The 24,237-nt window shown below is 65.6% G+C and overlaps 1 protein-coding gene across 3 annotated transcripts in view; it reads right to left on the minus strand.

Moving 5' to 3' along the window:
- PLCH2 (phospholipase C eta 2) overlaps positions 1-24,237 on the minus strand; it is a 54,354-nt gene that overhangs the window by 18,056 nt on the left and 12,061 nt on the right. For 2 of the 3 annotated variants that reach the window (XM_029949286.1, XM_029949284.1), the window contains exons 1-5: positions 17,348-17,495; positions 7,106-7,252; positions 5,043-5,286; positions 4,717-4,846; positions 933-1,103 (exon numbers count right to left, since the gene is read on the minus strand). In XM_029949286.1, the coding sequence (XP_029805146.1) occupies positions 933-1,103; positions 4,717-4,846; positions 5,043-5,286; positions 7,106-7,252; positions 17,348-17,390 (735 nt within the window). In that variant the 5' untranslated portion in view covers positions 17,391-17,495. Of the gene's footprint in view, positions 1-932; positions 1,104-4,716; positions 4,847-5,042; positions 5,287-7,105; positions 7,253-17,347; positions 17,496-24,237 lie in introns of those variants that run through there. The other variant, XM_029949285.1, reaches the window with a different exon arrangement.

Below are 24,237 nucleotides of genomic sequence, written 5' to 3' on the forward strand. Positions count from 1 at the left end.
GGGAATCCTGGGCAATCCATGTAGATCCAGCCTGGGTCCTGCAGCTGCTCCTGCTCTCCGGCCACCAGCCCAGTGGCCTCTGCCCGTGGCACCTGACCTGATGCTGACTGTCCCTCCCACTCTCTGCCCAAAACTGGGTCCCTGAGGATCCCAGGAAAGTACAAGTGTGGATGCTGGTCCTCATGGCCACCTCCCGCCAGCCCTTGGGGTGGGAGCCATACACTGCCTGGGTCCCCCCACGGGGACGCTCTTTCCTCTGGGGACACTGGCCTGCCCCTCTCCCACTATGGATTTCCAGCCTCCTGACACCACTGCAGGTGGCACTCAGCCGCTGTCCGGGCCAAGGGTGAGGGACCCACATGCTTGAGCCTCCGGATGCTGGGCCCCCCAGTCAGCAGGGCAGTGCCCAGGGAGCACTCAGCCTCATGGTATAGACAGGAAGGCCTAGAGTCAAGAGAAATGGATGGGCATGCCCCTCTGGCACCTGGAGGCATCTGGAAATCTGCTGGACAAACGGGTCAAAGGTGGAGGTAGTGGGTCTGTGGCTCAGGGGGTCCAAGCTGGCCAGACCCCTGGCTGGGCCATGCAATGCCAGGTCTTTGAGGTGCTCCATGCTAAGGGTGCTGCAGCCAAGTACTCCCTTGAGGAAGCTCAGAGTGTCTGTGGTCACAGCTGAGCTGCTCAGAGGCCCACAGAGGAGCCACCCACTCAGGCTCTCCATGGGACACACCCTGAAATATGCTGGCATGGCCCGTGATGGAAACCAAAGCAGGTTCACCAAGTGGAGGCAGGTTTGAGGCCCCTGAATGCCAGGCTGTGGCCCATCCTTCCAGACTGGAGGAGTCTTAGTCACAGTGAACTGATTCAAGTGCCCTGGGAGCCAACGGCGAGGCCAAGTCCACCAGGACCCACTCCTGCTGCTGTGCCCTCACCTTCTGCTCCACCTCCAGGAAGCGCTGGAGGTCAGCGGCGTCCAGGTGGTCCTTGTGGTCGCTGTAGGTCAGCATGAGCAGATAGAGGTCCCGGCGGGTAGACATCATCTTGTAGAAGGCACAGAACTCCTCAAAGCCCAGTGTACCCTGGTGGTCATCCGTGTCAGCTTCCTGCAAGCCAAAGCCTCTGGGTCCCCCAGTGTCCCACCCTGATAGCTCCCTGGGATCCTTGGTGCAGTGAATTTACTGGGATCTCCCTCTGACTCTCCCAGCAAGAAGCCACGGAGTGATCCTTTAACACAGATCTGACCTTATCCTCCCAGTCCCAGACTTTCATGGTCGACTTGCACCTAAACCTGGCACGGTCACCACAGAGAGCCAGCATCCAACATTGGAGTCAAAACCCCACTATGGGATTCAATGCTCCTTCTGGGAACCAACACCCTAAACTGAGAGCCAACAGCCCCCCCAGAACCAATACCCCACCCTGAAGCCAGCACCCCACTCTGGGAGCCAGCACCCTGCATTGGAGCTAACACCTTACCCTAGAGCCAACACCCCACCCTGGACCCAACACCTTACCCTAGAGTCACTACCCCATCTCAGAGTCAACACCCCACCCTGGAGTCAACACCCTACCCCCACCCAACACCCCACATTGGAGACAATATCTCACTCTAGAGTCAACACCTGACCTGGGAGCCTACGCTACCTGGGAGCCAACACCCCAGTCCGGAGCCAACATCTCATCTGGGAGTCAACACTCTACCCTGAGATCCAACACCGTATTCAGGCAGCCAACACCCCATCCTGGGGGTCAACACCCCACTCTGGGACTACAGCCCACCCTGGATGTGAGTCTGTAATCACAGTCGGCTTCCCATTGATTAGAAAAGCACAGGCGTGTCCAGGCTTCTGTCTCCATAGCAGAGATGAGAGGACCTGGCCACTGTCTTTGTCTCGCAGATGGGGCGGCTCCCACTACTCCTGCAGGGGCCGCCAGGGCAAACCCACTGAGACCCCAGTGAGACCACAGACTTCTTCACGAGCCCACTCACTCAGGGAGCCTCTACTGAAGTGTCAGACCCTGGAAACACCAAACACCAAGGCTGGAGACAGATGGGGACTGGAGGCCAGGCAGCCCAGAGGAGCCTGAGGTGCCCTGGGGCCAGGGTGATCTCTGGGAATGGACAGGAAATGTCCCATAGAAGGTGCTGATCCAGAGCCTGAGTGCTGAGGGCTGGTGGGTGGGGGTGGGGCATGAGAGGACCTGCCTGAGGCTGGCCGCACAGCAGGCGTGGGCATCGGGTCAGCACCATGGACAGCAGTGCTCCCAGCTCTGAGCACCCTCTGGCGTCTTTCCTCATGTGAGGACACGAGCTGGGGTGGCTGGGAGGTGGGTGCCAGGTCCCTGAGGCTCTCCCCCAACCGGCAGCATCACCTGGCCACAGCCACCCCATGGCCCTGCCCCCAGGGAGAGCACTGCTCTTGGGAAGGCTACTCTCTAACATCTGTTCCTGGCTCGGCACTGAGGTGGATACCCAGTGAGGCCCCAGCCCCTCACCCCAGGACCCCAGCATCTGTGCCACGGACAGGACCAGAGCCCAGAGCCAGGGGCTGGGGCCCAGAAGATACCAGACAAAGACCACATTGTGCCTGAAGCTCTGAGGACAGCCCTGGGTCTGAGAGCCGGCAGGCTTGGCCAGGCCAGGGCCGGGACACACACTGCAGTTCAAAGGGCCCCCTGAGACAGGGCTGGCCAGCAGTGCTCCCCAGGGTGTGGCTGGAGCCAGGCAGAGATTCCCACTGGGTTGAGGGGCCAGGCTGCAGGGTGATTTGGCCTCCCCCCTCCCCAAGTTCTGTGCTGGGCGGGACAGCCAGTAGCCTCGGGTGGGGTGGCTGCCTGCTCTCTGTCCAGCTGCCAGCCCGCAGGGTGACTGAGGATGAAGCCCTCAGGAAACCCCAGAGGACAGACCCAGCCCCCGAGCCCCAGAGGTGCCTCCCGACGCAATCCCTCGGCCCCTCTGTCCAGACAGTAACGGACGCAGGTGAAGGCAGCTCAGGCTGGAGCCGCTCTGTGGCCTGAGGCCCATGCGGGGCCTGCGCTCCGCTGCTATCTCAGACTTAACGAAACTACGTTCACGGCACTCTTTACCCACGACCCAGATCTCCCCTTTGATTAGTCACTTCCGGCTGGTGGAAACAATACCGAGACTTCTCAGGGCTGCTCTGCTGGCGGGAAGCCAGCCCTCCTTCTCGGGGGTCCAGAGCCCTGCAAGGGCAGTGGTGAAGATGGCCAGGGCAGCCCAGGAACTCCGCGATGGCCACGGACAAGGCTGCTTGGGTCTGAGCTACCCGGGGCCCGGGGTCCCCAGCTCCAGGTCATCATCAGTCCCCCACCCCTGTTGCTCACTCCCCTCCAGAGCCAGCCTGGAGCCCATCCCACCTGCAGGCCCCACAGACAGGCTGCAGGGTCTGTCCCCACTGCTCTGGGATGCCTCCAGGGGATCTGGTTGGAGCCAAGGGCCGGTCAGAGGGCTCTGTGGGGGGCCCCTGCGCCCAGAGAGCACATGACGGGCCCTAGAGGAGGGGCGGGTGGGCACGGACTCCCCAGAGCTCCCAGAATGGCACATCTCCAAGCCAGGACTTTGTATTGGGCCTTTGGGGCCTGGGCGCACTCCCCCATTCTGTGAGGGTACACCCCTCTCCTCCCACCCCACAGGCCAAGCTCGACCCCAAGTTCTAAGCCAGCCTATTGCCTGGCCCCTGACAGTCTCACCACTCTGGAAGGGCCTCTCATCCCACAGCTGTCCGTGGAGCTAGGGTAGGCAGGGGACGGGTGGGGGGCTGATCTGCAGGCCTGAGCCATCTGCCAGCTCCTCACTGCACAGGCAGGGGTGCTGTGAGCCCCCCTAGTCCCTGACCAGCAGCCCGAGAGCATCCCCTCACCCCTTCATTCATGCGCAGACCCATGAGCTCAGAGCGGCGGGCTCCCCTCGCCCCAGCCGAGCGCCACCTGCTGTCTGTTTTGAGAGCACATGTGAAGCCACTGGGGGCTGAGCCCGGTGGAGCAGCTGGCTGTGTGTGTGTGTGTGTGTGTGTGTGTGTGTGTGTGTGTGTGTGTGCGCGCGCGCGCGCGCGCGAGCGCGCACGTGAGAGAGACAGACAGACAGACAGACAGACAGAGAGACAGAGAGAAGCCTCCTCCTGGGTCTACTCGCCCATCAACCCCACAAACCAGGACCCATTGATGCCACCTTTCCTCCCCACTGCTCCAGCAGGAGTTCCGGAAAGAGAGAAACTAATTACAGACAATAAAGGCCGCTTCCCAGCTGACAGATGCATTTTCATAACTTCTAACACCAGGGTGGGTGCAACCGGCAGGCTGCAGGGGCGGGAACCAGAGCCGAGGCTGCGAGGCGGCCGGAGCGGCACCCGGACCCTTGCCAGGGCATGTGCCGCATCAAGGCTGGGGAGGGGGGGGAAAGGGGGTGCAGCCTCCTTGGGGTGGTTTCCCTCAGGGACCTAACACCTGCCCTGAGTACCTAGGCTGCCAGGCCAGGGAGGGCCCCGCACAGCAGCAAAGAGAGCGCCAGCCGCTTGGGGCATCTCTGCAGACAGGGCGCCGGGCACACCGCTTCCCTCCGCTCCCCACGTCCTGCAGGCCCAGAGGCCCTGCCCAGGACCTCCTGCATCGGGCAGGCCCCCCCCCCTCTGGACGCAGTCGCAGCCCTGCGGAGCCTGTGCCCGGGGTGCCCGCAGCAGGGGACCCCGTGGACCCCACCTGGAACATCTGCTTCACCCTCTGCCGCGGCAAGTTCACGTTCAACTTGTGCAGCAGCTGCAGGACCTCGCTGACGCTCAGGCCGCCGTCCCCGTTCTTGTCCGCCTCATCGAATGTCTGCTTCAGCCACCTCAGGGCCGAGTCAGGGGCCAACACGGGTCCAGCGGGGCCAGCGCGCCCTCCCCCCACCGCAGGCAGGGACGGAGGACCCCAGCCCAAGCCCCGCCCCCTTCCCTTTCCCAAGTGTGTGACCCGGCCAGGGGGGGGCAGGAGAGCCCCACCTAGGGGGCTGCCCCCCCCACCTCCCCCCCGCAGACCAAGGATATTGGTCCCGGGTGCGCTGGCGGCGGGCCAGGCTGTCCTCGTCCCTGACGCCGGCCATGAGGTAGCGCAGGCCCGTGACCCAGGTGCGCGCCTGGTCCCCGCTGGGCGAGACCAGGTCCAGTGACTCGCGGTGGCTGCCATGGTAGATGCTGAAGCAGCAGTTGGGGTCGAAGCTGCCATCGGGGTAACGCTGGAAGACCTCGGACTGCCGCCCTTCACTCACCTCCTGGATGGAGTCGATGGAGACTGCGGGCGGGCGGGGCGGGCGCCGGTCACAGCTGTCCCCAGGCGCCCGGCTCCACCTTCCCCGCGCAGCCCCTGAGGGGCAAGCCTGGTACCATGCGGGGCTGGTGGGAGCTGGGGAAGGGGTATTTCAAGGGACCCTCAGGGCGGGACAAAGAAAAAGTGCAAATGTCCGGAGGCTGGGGAGCACCCCCCACCTCCCCCCCCCCCCCGCCGCTCTGCTCTGACCCTAGGGGCTGCTCCCCACTCCCGCAGGGTGTGAGAAGGGCTCGCACACTCTCCTGGGGCGGGGGCTGCCTCCCACTGGTTAGCAGCCCCAGGAACGTGGCCTCCGTGCTGGCCGAGGATGCGGGGTGAGGGAACCCAGACAGGCCAAGCGCGTCCGTCGGGCTCCGCCAGCTCAGGTCTCTTGATTGGCCCCATCCCGTGCTGCCCCCCCAGGATGCTTGGCCCCAGCAGGCGGAGGGAGGGTGCGGGGGTCCCGCTCAGCAAGCTCCAGCTCCGGGTCCACCAAGGGTCTCATTACTGACCACAGCACCCGGGGCTCCACGGGGCCTCCGTTCAAAAGCTGAATTACCACGAGCAGGTGAGTTCTCGGTCTGTTCCGCACAGCGGCAGGCCCCTCCCAGCCATGAGGGCACACGCAGCCAAGGTCCCCTCTGGGAGCCCGGCCTCCTCCTCTGGCTCTCACCGCCTCCCAACACCACCCACCCCTCTCCTGCAGCGGGCTCCGTGCCCTTCTGGGAGTTATCTTGGCCAGGGCTGTGACAGCGGGGCTGCCCTGTCGGTGCACTGAGGGGAGGTGTCTCACCGCCGTCCTCTGCCCCCACCCCCTGCTCCCAGGAGTGCAGAGCCCACCTACAGGGCAGGGGGCCTGCCCCCTCCCGTCTCCCGTTCCTTGTATGCATGCCTGTGCGTGGCAGGAGGGGGTCCCGGTCCTAGACTGCGGGGTGCTGGAGGGATCGGCCTGCCCCCATTCCTCCCTCCGCGGGACCCTCCAAGGCCACAGTCAGCTCTGAGCACCGCACACGGCCTCCCCCAGGCCTGCCCACCTCCGCCTCACCACCCGTCCCCTGGGCGACCTCCGTGATCCCGTCTCCCTGTCCCCTGTGCTATCCTGGCTATTCACCGGGACAGAAGTCTCCCTACTGGGAGGTGCCAGTGTCCACCTCACACCAGAAACCGGCTCCCACACTGCCCGCTACGGGGGGCAGGGCCGGGCACTGAGGAGAAACTCCATCTGAGCAGCCCGGGCCCGGAGGCAGGCCCAGCCCTCCCCACCAGGATGCCAAGGCTCCCAGGCCCCAGAGCAGCAGCCGTGCCCTTGGCAACTGCTGGGACTCTCCAGGCCTGAGGACCCTGATGGGTCCTTTCCTGACTCCAGCCTGGTCCCTGACTGGCCCTGCTCTGACATGGACCTCGCCCTTCCGCCCCTGCAAGAGCCGTCCAGCCCAGGCCCCTCCTGCTCCGGGCAGCCCTGCAGCCTCTACACCCCATGCCAGTCCTCACGCCCCAGGTCACCTGAGCCCATGTGTGGCACTGAGGCCCTCCGTGTGCCCATCCAGGGCCTCTCTGTTGACGGCAGGTGTAGACCCGGCTACACTGACGGTCCTTTTGCCCCTCAGCCCATCCCAGATCAAGCACAAGAAAGAGCACTCAGTCCCCAGAGTCCTAGAGGGCCCTGAAGGGCATGGGGCCCTGGCCCCCTGAGGTCACCTCGAAACTGCGAGGCCAACCAGAGGCCTGCGCCAGGCCTGGAGCCCCCTAGAGGCGCCCCCGGCTGCCCCGAGGCCGACCGCCCCCCCAGGGCTGCCCTGCTCACTCTTGGCCTTCTCGTTCTTGCGGGAGGGCCGCCATCGAATGCAGGAGCGATGCTCGTCCAGGAAGTAGAAGCGGACCAGGCCCTTGGAGCTGCCGCGGAGCTTCACCATCTGTGTCCCTGCCTGCATGGCGCTCATGCATCTCTCCACTGGGCGTCGTGGACACAGCGGGCAGAAGACAACCGACACAGAGACAGACGGGGTGCCGTGAGAGCCGGGTCAGCCCTACTGCCCGCCTCCGTGCGCGCAAGGGGTGCAGAGACTGCCCATCCGCCCGCCTGCCTGCCGGCCTCTGCAGGGAGGTTCACAGCCCCCAGGCGCTGGTCCCCGCCACTGGCCCAAGCCGAGAAACAGAGCTGCCCAGCCCGGCTGCGGCCACCCTCCCCGACCGTCCCGGGCCAGGTGGGGTCCCAGGCAGGACCTGTCCCTCCATGGCTTTGTTTTGCTTTGCTCCAGCCATCTGTCCGTCCCACCCCGCCAGCCCCAGTGGCCACTGTGACCTGCCCCACCGTCTGTGACACACGAGGGGCTGCGGTGGCTGAGGCCACGCTCAGGAGCCGCCATGCGCCTGGGCCGCTGCGGGCGGGCAGGCCATGGTCTACCCCGAGAGCCTGCAGCCACTTCCCGCGCCAGCCCCTCCTCCTCCTCCTCGCAGTAACGGCGAGGATCTGTCCCCGGAGGCCACAGAGCGGGGCCCTGGGAGGCCGAGGTGGCACCCGGCTCTGGCTCCAGAACCCAAACCCTTCCCCCAGCATCCCTCCCCTCCCTTCCCCTCCTCTGTCCATCGGCCTCCTGTCTGCAGCTCTCGGGTCTCCCAGGTCCTCTGGGGAGGCGGTCCCAGCAGGGCTGGAGAGGCTGCAGGCTCTGGGGGTCCAGACCGGGGATGGGCCAGCCCGCCCCCCACCCCCGCCCCATGCTGGGCCCTTCACACCTACTTAAGCCCAGGACTCAGAAGGTGCCGTCTGCTGTAGCATCGACAATTCAACCCCACGTGACCCACCCATGGGGATGCCCATGCCGCCCGAGGACACCAGCCAGTGAGGCCCCCCCACACTCCGGGGCCGCACAGGGAGGCTGGGCTCCACAGGGGACACTGAGGGGCGTGGACACAGGGGGGGCTGCCGGTGTGCAGGCAGCAGGAGGGGATGGATGAGGCGGGAGGCAGAACACAGGCCGGCGCAGGCTCCGCAAGGGCCCCCAGACCAGGCCCTGTTCTTCAGAAACGGTAAGGGGGCGGGGGGAGGGATGCGCACAGTCCCCAGCAGGGCCTTCCGTGGGTCAGCCCAGCCGGAACAGAAACCTGCCTGTCATCTGCCGGCCAGGCCCCGACCCCCACCCCCCACCACGCCCGTCTCACACCAGTGAGGGGCATTCTGCCTCTCCTGCACCAGTCTCGTCCTGCACCAGCGTCTGAGCTGAAGGAGCCACTGTGCCCTGCAAAGTGCCAGGGACCCTTCAGCAAAAGCTTTATAGCCACCAGTGTGGCCGTGCCCCTGATCCCTGCACCCCTCCCTTCCCCACCGCCTGCCTGGTGCTAGGCCTCTGGGCCCTGGGGTGGGGAGGAGGGGTGGCTGGGGCTGCCGCGGGAGTCCCATGACCCCCAGAGGGAGACCCCAGGGGCAGGAGGTTACAGGCTTGCTTCGGAGGAGGTGGGCCTTTCACAGTCCCAGAAGTAGCCCCCACCCCCCTGGCCCCCCCCAGCTCTAGGGCGGGGCTCCCTTACCTAGTGGGCCCAGCTGCCATGGTGGGGACACGGCCACGCTCGCTCCGACCCAGAGGAGGGCCTCCGCCAGGTAGCCCACCATCTCCCCATTCCGGCAGGGGGTAGACAGCCAGGGGACAGCCATGCGAGGACGATGGCCAGGGGTGGCTCTTGGAGGCCAAAGGGGGCCGGTGTCCCCCACCCCGCCGCAACAGCAGGTCAGGCAATGGCAGGTGGCCCGGGGCTCCACGGGCCCCCCTTCTCTCTTCCGCTTCCTCCTCCTCCTGCTTAGAGCCTTTCGAGGCCCCCACGGGGCTGCTCCCAGGTCCCTCTGGCATTGGCCCGACTGTCACCTGCTGTCCTAGATGGCCCACCCGCCAGAGCCACCAAGGGATCCCCAAAGAAGCAGCATACCAGAGTCTGAGGCCAGGCCCCGCCCGCCCACTGCCCAATCCCCTGTGCTAATCCAAGCCCGGGTCCAGCCCAGCTGGCCAGAGGATTTAGGCCAAGGGAACTACCAGCTGGAGACCAGGCGGGCACTGGGCAGGTGGCAGAGTCGACAGGGACCCAGGCCATCAGCCCCCATGTCCCGGCTGAGCGACGACAGGCAGGACAGAGAGGTGACCACCTTAGGACGCCGCTGTAAGAACTCTGTTGTAAGGCCTGGGGTGACGGTCTTAGCGGGACGGCCCACTGTCCCCCCACCGCCTTCCCCATGCTGGACTTGAAGCCTGCTGCCCCTTCTCTGTCCCAGCCTGAGCCCCAGAGTCCCCACTCCTAAGCCCCTATCTCTGGTCCTTGCCGAGGGAGCTCTGAGGGGCTCCCACAGCCCCTGCGGGAGGTGGGTGTGTGTGAAGGGGGACGGAAGGGGTTCCCGCAGTCCCTGGGGGGGGATGGGGTGTGTGAAGGGGGTCGAGAGGGCATCCAGCCCTCCATGGGCCTCAACCCAGAGCCGAGCTGAGTGGGCTGCCTGCCCAGGCCTGTCCCGCCCAGGCAGGACCTGGGACACTTGGGGCCCCTTTCTGCTTTGACTCCTAGCACTGGAGGGACAGTGTGGGTCCCCGAGCCTGGGTCCTGTGCTCCCGGCCGCCTCCTCCTGCTTTAGGCCCCTGGCTGTGCAGCCTCGGCTCCCAAGGACCAGCCCCTTGGCCTGAGCTCAGGGAGGCAGCCCACTGCCCTGGGCACACTCATCACCGAGCTCTGCCCCCAGCGGCTGGGCGGGCCGGCTGCTGTCCTCCTGGCAGCCGGTGGGCCTGGCCTGGTGGGGAGACCCAGGCCCGGGAAGACCCGCTCATGCATCTGCTGACCGGACACAAGGCCCACTCACAGCCACCCCAGCGAAGGCCCTCGGGGCAGCCGACCACACTCTGGGCACAAGGAGAGCCAGGCAAACAGACAGGGTGGCACGCTCCCCTCTCCCAAGGCCCAAGGCCCGAGGGGCAGAACCTCACCTCATGGTCACAGCGACCGGCCGCCATGAGGACTGGGGCCCGGTCTGGAGGACCCCAGAGCCCTTCTGCCACTGAGCCCCCGACCCCCCGGCCCCCTGGGTGCCCTCTACCCAGGCACCGCTGGCTGTGCTGGGACAGGGACTGTCCCCTTCCATCCCCAGCACAGAGGGGAGCAGCCAGGGCCTGGGCTGGGCTGGTCCAAGGTCGGAGGTGGGGGGCAGGCGGCAGGCCATGAGGGGAAGTGATGGACGTCCTGGGCTGACCACAGAGAGCAGGGCCGCAGCCAACCAGAGCCTGCGATAGACTCAGAGCCAGATGCCAGAACCCAGTGCACAGCCTTGGCCGGAGAGGCTCTGCGGCCCCTGCAGGAGGCAGCACCATGCGGAATTAGATTCGGAGCCATCGGCCTCTAGAATGGGAAAGGGTTCTAGGCCTCCTCCAGAAGGTGCCGGAGCCCTGACAGCACTGGCATGTGGGGGGTGACGGCTGGAGCGGGCAGTGGGACCAGAGTCAGAGGCCGGGAGGCAAGTCTGAGGGTGTCCCTCCACACCCCCACCGGCCGGTCCTGTGTCACGATCTCCTGCCATCAGCTGGCCCTTCCTGACACCGCTGGGCCGTTCTCTCCTGCCTCAAAGCCTGCGGCTCTTCGGACCCAGGCTACACCCGGTCACACCGCTCCCCTCTCCTCCCCCACGCCCGCCTGGTCCTGTTCTGGGGGTGTTCTCATCGCCCCCCGCTCCCCGGGACAAAAGCTCCCTGAGCCGGCCACACGCTGCATCCTCGGGTCAGGCCCCTGGGCTTTCGGCCACTTCCTGATCAACGGACTCCTGCCATCAGCCGGGGGGGTTGGTGCCCTAATCTCCCTGAGTAGGGGGCCTAGGAGGGGCACACACTGAGTGGCCCGGCCCCTAAGTCCTCCTCAGCCAGCCCGGGATGGTCCTCACTGACCAGGCGGAGCATGCCCCATTTAGTCCAGCCTAATGCAGGGCTCTGCCGGCAAAGCCCCTCTGTTGCCTGGAAGCCCCTGGAAACCCCCACAGAACCGTGTGGACACAGAACTGTGGCCCCCGTGCGAATTTAGGGGTATGCTGAGGCCTTAGGACACTGTGAGGGAGCTCTTGGCTCTGGGGATGCCATGTTACCCCCCCCCCAGGGCCGCTGAGCATGCTGGGTACCTGCAAAGGCCATGACCCAAGTGACTACCAGGCTGAGCTAGAACCCCGATGGCTCAGCCCCCCAAACCCGGGGACAAGGTTCCTCCCTTCGCACCCTCCCCCACAGGGGCTGAGCCCCAGTCCCAAAGGGGAGGGGCAAGCACAGAGCAGGGCACCTCCCAACTACCAGCTCCCCAAACGCACCAGCTGGGCCACAGCAGCCCCCATGCCACACGTGGTCGCTAGAGCTAGCCCCCACCTGCTCCCTCAGGGTCACGAGAAAACCGCCGCCCCAGGCGCTGCACGGGGCAGACCCGGGCCAACACCGGGAGGGTTAAGAGCCCAGCCCGCCCTGACTATAGGCTCACTCCGCTCGCACCCGGGACCCTCGCCACCACCCAGCCCTGCTTTCACCTGCTTCCACGCCACCTGTCCTTCGAGCACCAGCGGCCCCCAGCCCCTCCCCCTCACGCCCCTCCCCTGCACACACCTCCGCTGGTTCTGTCCTGCGACCCGAGTTGTCCCTCCAAGGATCCTCCTGCCTGCCTTGTGGCTGCCAGACAAGACCACACACATCTGTCTGCAGGCCGCCTGGTCCCCCAGGGCATGCCCGGGCAGAGACCACCCTGTCCTGTCCTGCTCTGCCCCTGTGCCGTTCCGGACTGGCCCGCAGCAGAAGCACAATCTGGGCCTCTGGTGCCACGGCCAGCCAGCCAGCTCCAAGAGGTGACCCGAGCCAGCGTCTGACACGGCCGTCACTGGCCATCTGGCGGCCATCCAGCCTCCAGGGTTTGGCCACCATCAGGGGGCGCCAGCACCTACGACTGCAGTCCCAGAGGAGCCTGGGACCCGATGTGCCCGGCACAGATGGACGGGCTGCGCCACGGGCCGCGTGGGGAGGGCGCACGGGGAGGGCCCCCCCCCCACTGACACCCCAGAGGAAAGGTCCCCATAACCTCCTTCAGCTCAGCCCTGCACCGCGGCTGAACCACTGACCTGGACAGCCTGCTCTGGACAGTGGCCAGGAAGTGGAGTCTGAGGGCGGTCCTTGCCTGTGTCCATGCCTCAGTTTCCCCATCTGTCAGAGGATGCCCCTCAGGACCTCACTCCTCTCTTCCTCCAGTGGCCACGGGACATTGGTGGCAGCTGGGCAGCCCTGGTTTCTTGTTTGTTTGTTTGCTTGTTTGTTTGTTGGAGACCGACCTGCCGTCACACGGGAGGGAGCAAGAGGCCAGGGCAGTGGGCAACCCCCTTCCCTGGGAGGGTCGGAAAATCGATTTAATCTTCCAAAAAGCCCACAACTCCCGCCCAAAGTCTCCCCTGCATGAGCACGCGCACTCACCGGCCCTCTTGAGGGGTCCCGGGCCCCGGTCCACATGGGGTGTGCGCACGGGTCCAGGCCCTCGCTTGCCCCTTCACTGAGCAAATGAGGGCAGGGGCCAGGTGTGGGCGCACGCGTCCCTCTCCCGGAGGGCACTGGCCCTGGATTCCAGGCTGGGCAGCCCCGCCCCGCCAGCCGCCCTCCCCGCCAACATTTCTCTGCCCTTTGGAAGGATCTTCGAGGAAGCCCTTCCCGTGTCCACTTTACTCAGAACGGACAGCAACAGCAGGACATCCGGAGGCCAAGGCTCCTGACTGGCCCGGACCCCGGCCTGTCCCTGCCACAGCCCTCACGGGTCCTCAGCCCCCGCCTGCCGCCCTGAGCTGCGTCTCTGCTCTCTGCCGGGGCCGGTCTGCACGCCACGGACCCTCGGAAGAGGAAGGGGTCAGGAGGCCCGGCGGTGGCCCTGGCCTCCCGCCACACCCACGGGGATCGGCCCGGCCCCTGGCCAGCGCCTCGCAGCGGGGCGGGGCAGGCCCACACACATATGGCGGAGATTATTTAAACGTCTGAGAAGCAGCTCGCGCCCCCCTCCCCCTGTCCGTCTGGGCGCCTCCTCCCAACTATTTTTATTTTATCAGGGAGTGTGAGTCGGCTCCCTCAAGCCCCCCTCCCGGCCTCAGGCAGGATCCAAGGTGACTGTGCCCAGTGCCCAGGGGCCACAGGAGCCAGCACTGGCCTGAGGGTCTGTATGGGGGCGGCAGACCCTGGGGGGTGGTTGGCCAGGTCAGCGAGGCTCAGGCTGGGTCCCTAGACAAGACTGCGGGGGGGGGGGGGGCCAAGGGAGCAGCCGGGGATGGAGATCCGGGCTCTGCCGGCCAGGATAGGCCTCTCTCCTCCGCAGCATCTTCCCTGTGGGGCCTGGCCCTGCAGCATCAACCGGCTCAGAAGCAAGAAGGGCCTGAGGGCGTCGTGGGAGTGGACCAGCCAGACGTTGCTCGGCCCCTTTGGGATGCTTCCGGCCACCTCACCCTTTCCTGGCCTGTGCTACTCAGACTTCAGGAGCCCGGGCACCAAGAGTGCCCTTGGGTGGGGACAGGCTCTGGCGGCCAGCGGTGTCCCATCTCGCCTGTCGACTGACCAGCCCCAGGCTGGGGCCTGCACCGTCCACCCACGGAGGCCCCAGGTGCCTGTGCTTCTGGGCAAGGGACAGCAGCAGCTTGGCCCATTCCTAGTGGTGACACAGGGTCCTGCCAGGACCAGCCCTGAGGGAAGACCAGCGGGAAACTTGTCCATCACCGGGTAGAGTGTGATGGACAGAAGCACTGGTGACGGGGCAGCAGTGCCCAGTGTCTCCCACCGCAGAAACCCCCTCCGTGCAGTGGGCCACCGCGCTGTCACCAAGGTGCGGAGCGCCACGGGACCTGGGGTCTCCAGCACAGCGGAGACCTCTGCCCAGCAGGGCCCAGGGCCTGCTCACACCAGCCTCAGTGAGGGTCTTTCCCGCCCCTCCTGTCCTGGCGGCCCCAGCTCAGCCACAGCAGCGGCGATAATCACACTGCACAGTCATGCGGGGAGAGAACCCTGTGAATCGCCTGCCCTCCCAGGTGCCCTGGGCCATGTGTCTGGGGGCTCCTGTCCCAGACCCTAGCCCTCACCTCCCGAGCTGAGCAGAGGCTGGGAGGGGGCAGGAGGGCCATCACACAGCCACCTCGGCCTGGGCCCCCTGGAGACAGGTACCCAGCTTTGTCGGCTTTGCCGGATGGACCTACCCCAGGGAGCCCCCGGGAGCGGCAGGAGAAGCAAAGAGAGCCTTCCAGAGGCTCTGGGGGTGGGGCATGTTCCTGAAAAGTCACCAGATGGAGCTGGGCCTGCCTGTGGGGAGGAGAGGAAACTCCCGCAGGTTGAGGGGGCTGGGGGTCCTCCCTTCACTGGTGGAAGCGGCCGTCCCCACCCCACACCCACCTGGGCCTGCACAGGAGGCAGGCAGCAGCTGGCGGGGTGGGCACAGAGCCCCGGAGGCAACAGGAAACAAGAAGTCTGAGCCCGGAGCCTGGTCCTCCAGCCGGGGCAGCTTCCTCGAGAGCCCGGGGGCCTCTGGCACCTGGAGGACTCTCCAGAGCCCCTGGGCTCTCCTCGCTTAACTTCCTAACGTCCCCTCTGTCTCGTCCCCTGTGTGGCCGGGGGTGGTGGGGCTTCCCTGAGCGTCAGTCACCCTGACTTCCCTCGGTGCCATCCCCCCACATGCCCACCACAGGCCTGGGAGGGGGCTCAGGAGGGGCCGCCACCCCCGGCCCATGGTCAGCGCCACTGCAGGGGCCTGAACGACAGGCACTTTCCAAAGGTCAGCAGCTCAACTGACGGGGCCAGGGCCTGCCAGGGCCAGGAGGACTTCCGATCACTGTGAACCTAAGGCCACCACGGGTCACTTGGACTCTGAGAATAGCCTCCTCCTCTCCTCACCCGACCGCCCAGCACCCGAGGCCCCTGCCTGGGGCCTTCGAGGGCATGCTGCCTCTGGCTGGCGTGCAGGCCCACTGCCCCTGGCTGGTATGCAGCCCCCTCGCGTCCAGCTTTCAAGAGCCAGATGTCCCATCCAGGAAAGGGTGTCCGTCACCCTGCCTGAGGGGCCTTTCCCACACAGGAAGTCTGTCCAGCCAGCGGAAGCCCACGTAAGCCTCGCTGGAAGCAAAGTCCCAGAAGAAACAGACACTTCTGATTACTCATCCCCTCCTTGATGCCTCTACCCTTGACAGCCCGCAAGGAGCACAGAACTGGCCCCTGCACCCCCTCACTCATGCGCTGCCCGTCCCCCCGCTTTCCAGGAGAAAGGTGCCAGGAGCTTGGACGCCACAGCCTCAGCTCATTAGCTGTGCAGATGGAGGGCCGGCCCCAAGATTCCAGCCCATCTGCTCCGTCCTCAGCTGCACATTTGAGACTGTTCTCTCCCGGGGTGGGTGGGGGGAGGGGAGCAGCACACTCATCCCGGCAGACAAGGGCCAGGCCACATGTCTCCCCCTCAAGGCCAGCTGAGAGCCTGACCCAGGCAATGGGGGGGGGGGCTCACAGCAGGTCCTGCGGCTGCCCCCCCAGGCCCAGGGCTCTTCCCTTGTTGGCTGCAGAGCCCGGGTGTGTCAGGCCTCCCTGGACCCTGGGGGCAGCCCATCCCTCCTTGGTTCACAAGCAGGTGTCCTGCACCCCAGAACCCTTGGTTCTGACCAAGGCTGGCCAAGACCGGCCAGGGCTGGCCACTGATTCCACAGAGCTCTCTGCAGGCCGGATAGGCAGGGGTGTGCTGGGCCAGGCTCTCCCCAAGAACCAGCCACCAGGGGAGATCTGCCCCACACTGGCATGGGGGCTGTGGTCACCGGGGGGTGTACCCACGAGTGTCCCCAGCACAGCCAAGCCAGGGGTGGCAGCACCACCAGCGCCATCTCCCCGTGCCGTGCTGTCTTCCATTCATAAAGGGCATATCGGCAAGGGCGGGGAGGTGCGCCGGGACGGGCATTCCTGGACCGTCCACACAGACGGGCACACTCTGCTCACAGACTCTCTCAAGGCAACCGCATGCCATCCCTGCCTTCCACAAGAGACTCAGAGAGGGCTGGCATCTTGCCTGTGGTCACACAGCTCATCAAAGGCACCGCCAGGGTCTCGCCCTCAGTCTACCGGGCAGTGACGTCCCCGCTGCCCTACCTGCTCTCCACAGTCCCTCCCTTGTGTCCACACCAACCAGAGGGAAGAACTAATTAAGTCCAGAACAACTGGGATGCAGACAAATTGCCAGAAGGCAAGTTCAACTCTCCTGGGGTCTTAGCCCTTAATCAGGAAGTTCTGCGGCCAGGCTCCGGTCACTCCAGCTACAGCTGCGGTGGCTCTGGCCCCTCCACCCTCTCTGCTTCTCCCCGCTCCTGGCCGGGAGCAAATGCTGCCTCTTAAGAAGTGCTGCCCCATCTGGTCCCCGCGAGGACAGGCCCTGACCCCCTGCACCTAAACTCCTTGGTGCTGAGCAGCCCCAGGCGGCCTTGAAGGGTTCCTGCCACTCCTGTTGGTCTATGCTGTCTGCCCAGGGCAGTGCCCGTGGCCGCAGGTCAGGACAGAGGGACAGATCTGAGCAAGAAATCTCCCGGAAGGGGTGGAGGGCGGGGAGCCTGGGAACCCTGAGGGCTCAGCAAACCACCACAGGCCCCTCAGGGAAAGGCAGCTGCTGGCTGCCCTGTCCATGGTGCTGACGAGGATCGTGGCGCCCGGGCTGCCCTGGGTTAGGGGGCAGGAAGGGGCTGGACCAGGTGAGCCCCCGGGGTCCCACAGGTCAGGATACCCCAGATCTAACCCCCCCCCCAGGCTGGTGCCTCACGGGGGCAGACTGGAGGTCCGGAGTCTGTCAGCTCGACTGGGGCACCTCCTCCCCCCACCCATCCGGATTGTCTCTACTTTTTGCAGGGAGATGCCAGCACAGTGGGGGATGATGGAGGGGACAGGGATGTGCAGGTGTTGGGGGAATGGGGTCGTCCCAGAGACCCCAGGGGGAGGGGTCAAGCCCTGCCAGGGTGGGCTCAGTGGGTCACCGATGGGCAGTTACAGCCTCCTCCTTCAACCCCTCTGCTCCCTCTTACCTTCGTCCAGGCTGAGCCCACCGGGGTCCCGGGGCTCTTCCATGGCCCACGGGTACCACCCCCACCGCTACCGGCGTGGCCCAAGGGGGCTCGGGCGGTGCGCCGGCCCCGCGTGTCCCTGCGCCTGAGCGCGCGCCCATGGCCGATCGCGGAGCGCTCAGCCCGCCGCTGCCGGGACCGCCCCTCCCGCCAGAGCCCCGCCCGCCTTAACCCTTCCCAGCCCAGCCCCGCAGTGGGCAGGGAGGAGGCGCTCGCTGGGGTGGGGGGCGTGGGGTCTCAGCGGGGTGCGCCAGCTCCTCTGGCACCGGCTCCGCAGGCAGCCCTGGGCTGGCTCTGACCTCCCTTCCCCCAGGCCAGCTCCCCCAGGAATGAAATGCGCTCGAGCTAGCTTCCCCCCCCCCCAGCCCCCAGGGACCACGGGTCCTTCTGATCATCACACACGGCCTTCCCCGGACCCTGTGGGCTTGTTCTAGGACAAGTCACTCCCACCAGGAGAGGCTCCCCAAAAAGCCCAGTGCTTCCAGGATGGCGAGAGTGACCCTCAGTGAGCGTCGTGAAGAAGATCCTGGGGTCTGAGGTCCTGCCTGGGCCAAGCTGTGAGAAGTCTGGGGGCGTGGGGGCAGGATGTGTGCGGACCACTGCCTGCCTCTTCCTGGGGTGTCTGGTTCAACCTGATGCATCCAGCATCCGAGAGAAATTACATTCCCCACATTAGCCAGACAGGCTGGTTGCCCAGGGCCGCCCCTGGTGCCTCAGGTGCTGTTTTGAAAGCAGCCACTTCTGCCCATAGCCCTGAGGATGGCTGGGGGGGGGGGGGGCGATGACGGAGATGTGGGAGCCCGGGGCTGAGGCAGCAGTCAGGTGGCAGGCCAGAGCAGGAGGACTGGGGCTCCTCCGGGCTCCTGAGCTGCTGCCACCCCAGGGTGTGACTGCCTCCTGCCAGGCTAGGCCCCCAGGTGGAGTGAGACACCTGAGCCTGTCACCACCACCACCTGGATCCCGCCCAGGGAAGGCCACAGGGGTGCTGTCTGACTCCCTTAAAGGGGCAGCCACCTCCCTTTGCTGCCACCGGTGGAGCCCGAGCCCCTCAGTCTCCAGGGATCTACCCTTGTGAGCTTGACCCCGTGACCCTCCTGTCCACAGTGGCCACACGTGTCGGAGCAAGGTCAGGAGCCCTGGGCCTGTGCGCTTGGCGCTGGCACACCCGCCCTCCTGCCCCAGGGGCCACTGAGGCTCTCTGCTGGCTGCACCCGGAGGGGGTCCTGCAGCTGAGTGAGGGCTGAGGTGGGGTCTGTCAGGCCAAGAAGAGGGGAAGCGTGGCAGCAGTGCAAACATGTAAGAGCCGACCTGCGGCCAGGAGCAGGGGGGGCCCTCCGGCACCCCCACACCTGGGATTTGCAAGTCCCCTCACACAGTCCCCACCGGGAAAGTGCCAGCAACCCCAATGTCTCAGAAGAGGGGAAACTGAGGCAGGGAAAAGAGACAGGCAAAACCCAAGGAAGAAGGGAGAGGGAGTGGTGGAGAGGGGCAGGCAGACACAGGCTCAGAGAGGGGCCGGCTCCCTGGAGTGGACAAAATGAGGTTCTGGTTCAAGTTCAGGTTCTGATGAATAATCCATCGGCAGGGCCGGTGCACCCCCTCGCAGCCTGGAGCTGATTTCCCTCTAGGGGCGGGGCGGCGGGTGATTACCGGGGGTGATTAAAAGCCGCCTGCCGCACATGTTAATTTGCTTAAGATTCTGATCTCTTAAATCTCCTTTCTGGGCATTTAAGCAAAATTCTGTCTTTGAGAGCATTTGGCCTGGCTGGCAGTGGGTGGGGATGCACGTCTGGAAGAAGGGCCTGCCAGGCCCCCAGGAGTCTAATTTTCTTCTTGTTTGAAGAGGGAGACCGGAATAAACAAATCCTGACAGGTGTGGGGGGTGGGCAGTGAGCCTGGGCTCCACTCCCCCCACCGGAGCCCTTCTCTCTTGTGGGGGAGGGGGTCATGCTCTGGAGCCTTGATCCTGCCCTCCCAGGCCCACTGTCCTGAGCCACCCCTGCCCACCTCCTCCCCCTCCCCCCTCCCTGCCACCCTAGCCTGGACATCCGGATGCCCCCCAGGCCCACTTCCTGCCTGGGGCTGGGGGTGGTGGAGAGGGAGCTGGGGTTGCAAGGGCAGGTCCTCCTCACCCCTGGGGACAGAGCCTGGGCCCGAGTGCCAGTGCAGGGGGCCTGCATATCAGGCCCAGGGCTGCCGTCCACCCACCTCCACCCTCTGGCACTTCCAGATCTAAACTGCTGGGCAGGGGTCGGTCTGAGGCTCCATCTGGCCGTGAGCTCTGGCTGGGCCCATCCCCTGGATCTCAAGCATAGCCAGGAGGAGCCCACCCTGGGCCCTACCACACGGCAGGCAGCCTGGACACTGGGCCCAGAGTCCCCGGCTTCCCAGTCAGTCCTGTAGGTGGGCAGGCCTCGTCCCCCGCCGTGCCTCAGTTTCCTCATCTGCACACATGTGCCCAGGACTGGGCTCTCCACAGGCAGACCCCACTCACAATCTGGTCCTGACAGCTACGGACACATCGGGGTCTGCTGAGCCCTTCCCCCACCCCCACAGGTTTGAGCTTCCCCACCCAGAGCTGACCCTGAGGGCCCACACATGTTCCAGGGGCTTGCCTCATGTGCACTGTGCACCCCAGACCCTTCAGCATGTCCATCTAGCTGTGCCTCACACGGGGGGAGGGGGGCAGAAGACAGATCCCACCGTCCACTAGGCAGCACTGCCCGTGCTCTCACACTGGGACGGCTGTGACACAGCCTAGTCCCTGGTCATCTCTCAGGGGGGGAAATTCCTGTATCTCTGACCTCCCAAAAGCACAGTTTGGGCCACCCCATCACAGGGCGGCATGCACTGACCAGGGCTCCCCTTGGACCCCCAGGGGCCTGCGTGTCCATGTGCATGTGCCCAGGGGCTGGTGGGAGCACACAGTCTGTCAGGGTGAACCAAATTATATTTGTAAAGGTAAATAGCCCCGAAGAGAGATGGTGACAGAAGAGCCCTGGTGGAGCGCCAGAGACAGGGGGGTGGCCCCGGCTCGGAGGAGCAGAGGCAGGAGGGAGGAGTGCCGCCCTGCTTACTCCCTGGCCACCCCTCCCTGCGGGGGCAGGTCCCCGAGCCCCAGACTCCCCCCCCTCCCCCGCTCCGGTCAGGGCTGCCGCTCAGGGACAGCCAAACCCAGCACGTGTGAGCCCAGCACCGCATGCCCTAGGCTGACCTGAGCGTGTTTCAGGACGCTCTGTGCCCGCAAGGGGCCGTGATGACCACTGGGGACGGGAGGAGGGTGTCGGGAGACCCTCGTTCAAGTCCTGCTCCGTCCCGCCTCTGTGTGACCCATGGGAATCCACGCCCCCTCTGAGCTGCGCTTCCCAGCGAGGGGCCTGGCCAGCCGCAGGCTCTGGTAGAGGTCAAGGAGAAAGGTCCGGAGGGCAGCAAGGGGCAGGGGCACCGGGTGGGGGCACAGCCTGGGCCAGGCCTTCTTGGACTAACGATTCCACTGCGGTGTCCCCTTTGGTGGCTGCTGCGTGACGAGGGGCCCAAGGGCACTGCCTCCGCTAACCTCAGGGTCACAGGCCCCGACCGGGGCCTGGGCGCAGCCTCCAGGAACAAGAGGCTGTGAGGCATCGCTGCCCCATGAGTGCAGCCGTGCAGATTTGCAGCTGCAGAAACCTCCACGGGGCACCTTGGGTTTTGTATTCGGACGTGTGTCCTACATAAATCTCCAAGGAAACGCTTCCCTGATGACCTGCCACAGTAAACCCGGCCAGCCGCAGGCCTTGAGCCCCCCAGGGACACGTGGGGCCTCAGTGTGTCCTCTCTGGTCCTCAGAGTGCGTGAGTCAGAAGGGCCTCCGGAGGCCACGGCGTCCAACCTGTTTGCTTTGAAGACAGGGAAACTGAGGCAAGTGGTTCAGAGCCGAGCGGAGGCAGAGCCGAGACCAGGACTCAGGGCCTGACCCCAGGAGTGAGTTCCAGAGGGCGCATCTGGAAGGTGGCTGGAAAAAGTGGACCCACGCAGACCCCAGATGCGGACAAACCCAAGCACAGGGGCCCTGAGTGGCAGGGGCTGCTGCTCAAAACCTAGCCTTCCCCCTGCCCCCGGCACCCGCACGCCAGGCCCAGCCCAGGGCACGCGTCTGCCTCAGGGCCCCCCGAGCCCGGCTGCGCCAGCAAACTCTCCAAAAGGAACAGCAGCAAATTCCCAGAGAGACGAACAGAACACGCAAATGCAGCACGGCAGGAAGGCTTGGTGGGTTTGGTGCCCGTGGAGACGGGGGGCAGCGGGGAGGGCAGAGCCCCCCCCCCCGCCAGGGTGGCCACATCCACCCAGCACCCCCCAGGGCTGCCGGCGCAGGAGGGGAGACGGGCTCCAGTCCACGAGCAAAGCAGAATGCGGCCAGAGCCCTGGGGCCCGGACAGACCGTGGGAGGAGGCAGGGAGAAGGGGGTGATTCCCCAGCGAAGGGGTGGGCTGGCAGGAAATGGGGGCCACAGACAGTCAGAGGGACGGGGCTTCCAGAAGGCTCTGCCTGAAGAGCCACAGCCACGCCACACGTCCAGGCCCCAGGGCCCTCAGCCCACCGCACACACCACGTTCACCCCCACCAGTGTGGCCACAACACCTCTCCGCTCGCAGCCCTCCTCGCCTCCGCCCCCCCGGGGACTGAAGCACCCCCCACCCCCCACCCCCCGCCCCACCGAGGTCATCAGGTCAGGCCCTGCCCTGGGCTGCTGTGGCCCCACTGGACTGCCCTGCCTCTCTGCACCAGCCTGACCTAGATTTTGTGCCCACAAGCGGCGGCCTGGCAGAACCACAGCCGGCCTGGCACGAAGACAAAACGGCCGGACTCCAGGGCAAACAGCCGCCCGGTGGCCAGCCCATCCAGAGTCACCCCCACGTCCCTGGTGAGTTCTGTCAGGAGCTGCCCACCTCTCCCACAGCCGTGGCCCCACCGACCCGTGAGCTGGGCCTTTGCGCCCATGTGCCACCTTGGACCCGGGGATGGGAAGCTCCTTGGTCACTTGCATTGATTAAAAACACAAAACTCCTCGAAATTAGAAGACATACATGCAGATGCAAATATATGCAAATCAGCCCCTGTCTCTGGCTACCAGGCCTACACGCTGAGAGCACGTTTCTGGGCCAGTGGGGGCCCCAGGGCCAGGGTAGGCCGCCGTGTGTGCCCCGCCACCTTCCTGCCCTTCTCCCTCCTACCTGACTGCACCCCCAGTGGTCAGGCCACGTCTGTTAAGCACCTGTGGACATCAGGCTTGCACTTGGGGCTGAGAAGAAAGCAGGGAGCACACCTGAGAAGGGCAGAGCGGCAGGAACGGGCCCAGCTCCCCGGGGCAGCCTGAGTGGGGGTGTGCAGAGGAGCCCCCCACCCAAGTCCCGTACACAAAGCCCAGAGAAGGTGAGGCCACGTCACTGCGAGCAGGAGCCACTGGGGCATGGGGTGCTCTGGCCAGAAACTGGAGCTGCTTCTCCGGCTGGACCCAGGTGAGGGCAGGTGAGGGGGCTGGGGGCAGGAAGGGGGTGGGGCAGGGGCCCGAGTGTGCCAGCCGGGGTGCCCGGAGCACAGGGCTCTTAGCCCAGGACCCGGCTCAGGGTATGGAGGAGAGGGAGCGCCTGGCCATCAGCATCCAGCCGTCTCACTGTGCCCAGGATGGACAGCCCCGTCACAGAGCACACTCCTGAAGCCATCCTGAATGCTGTCCCCCCCGACCCCCAGGCGTCCATGAATCATAGCTGGATTGGCTCCATCGCCACGTTCACACGGCCATTTGAGGAGGGTTCACTAGCAGAATGGAAACCACCGAAAGATCCTGGGTGGTGGCGCATATGCATCTCCAACAGCAAACGTGAACAGACACCGTGGAGAGGGCTGTGGTTAGTGCAGAATTTGTCGTGATGTCTCCCCTGGGGGCAGGCGAGGTCACTCACGGGGCTCCTGGCGCGTGGAGAGAGCCGCGCTAACTGCCTGGCACCGGCAAGTTCTGGGAGCCCAACCCCCAAACAGGCTGATGCTTTAGAGGGGGCTGGGCCCCTACAAGTCGGTGGCTCCAGGGGGACCCGGAATACCCTCGGTGTCATGTGATCTTGCCAAATCACCCGAGGGCCGCCCTGGAGCAGGGAGACGGCCAGCCTGCGTCACCCCACACACTGCGACAGCCCCAGACCAAGTCACCCTTTGCACCAGAGGAGCAGTGGTTGCGTCACTAAAGCCAGTGAGACTGGGAACACGGGGGGCTGCCCGGGGAGCTACACGTGGTCTCAAGTCCATCTGCGCGGTAACAAGTCTACGTGGGAAGGGGGTCTGGGCTGAGGGCCTCCGGGGGGCAGGGCTGTGCCACCCACTGCTAACCCCAGTGCCCAGAGCCATGCCCGCCACACAACTTCTTGCCGGGTATTTATTGAGTAGCTTCCCCAAACACAGGCCCAAGCAGCAGGAAGGGCAGGCTGGTGGGGGGCGGGTGATGGTGCACAGCAGCACTGGGGATTCAGCTGCTGACCTGCCAAGAGCAGCCATAAGAACACAGGGTCTGCCCAGGAGGCCTCAGCCAGCTTCCCACTCAGGGTGACTGTCCCTGCAACCCCCGAGGCATTGAGGTCAGAGACAGAACCTAACCCTGGCTCTGCACCTTCTAAGGTGGGCAACGCCTCGATCAGATGGCAGGCAGACGGCAAGGTCTCAGGGAGGCTGACACAGCTCAGAGAAGAGGTGTGAACACACAGCTCCGGGAGGGGAGGCGGGGGTGTGAACACACAGCTCCAGGAGGGGAGGCGGGGGTGTGAACACACAGCTCTGGGAGGGGAGGCTGGGTGTGAACACACAGCTCAAGGAGACTGGGGTGT

This window comes from Suricata suricatta, chromosome 8, assembly GCF_006229205.1.
Source record: "Suricata suricatta isolate VVHF042 chromosome 8, meerkat_22Aug2017_6uvM2_HiC, whole genome shotgun sequence".
Lineage (NCBI taxonomy): Eukaryota > Metazoa > Chordata > Mammalia > Carnivora > Herpestidae > Suricata > Suricata suricatta.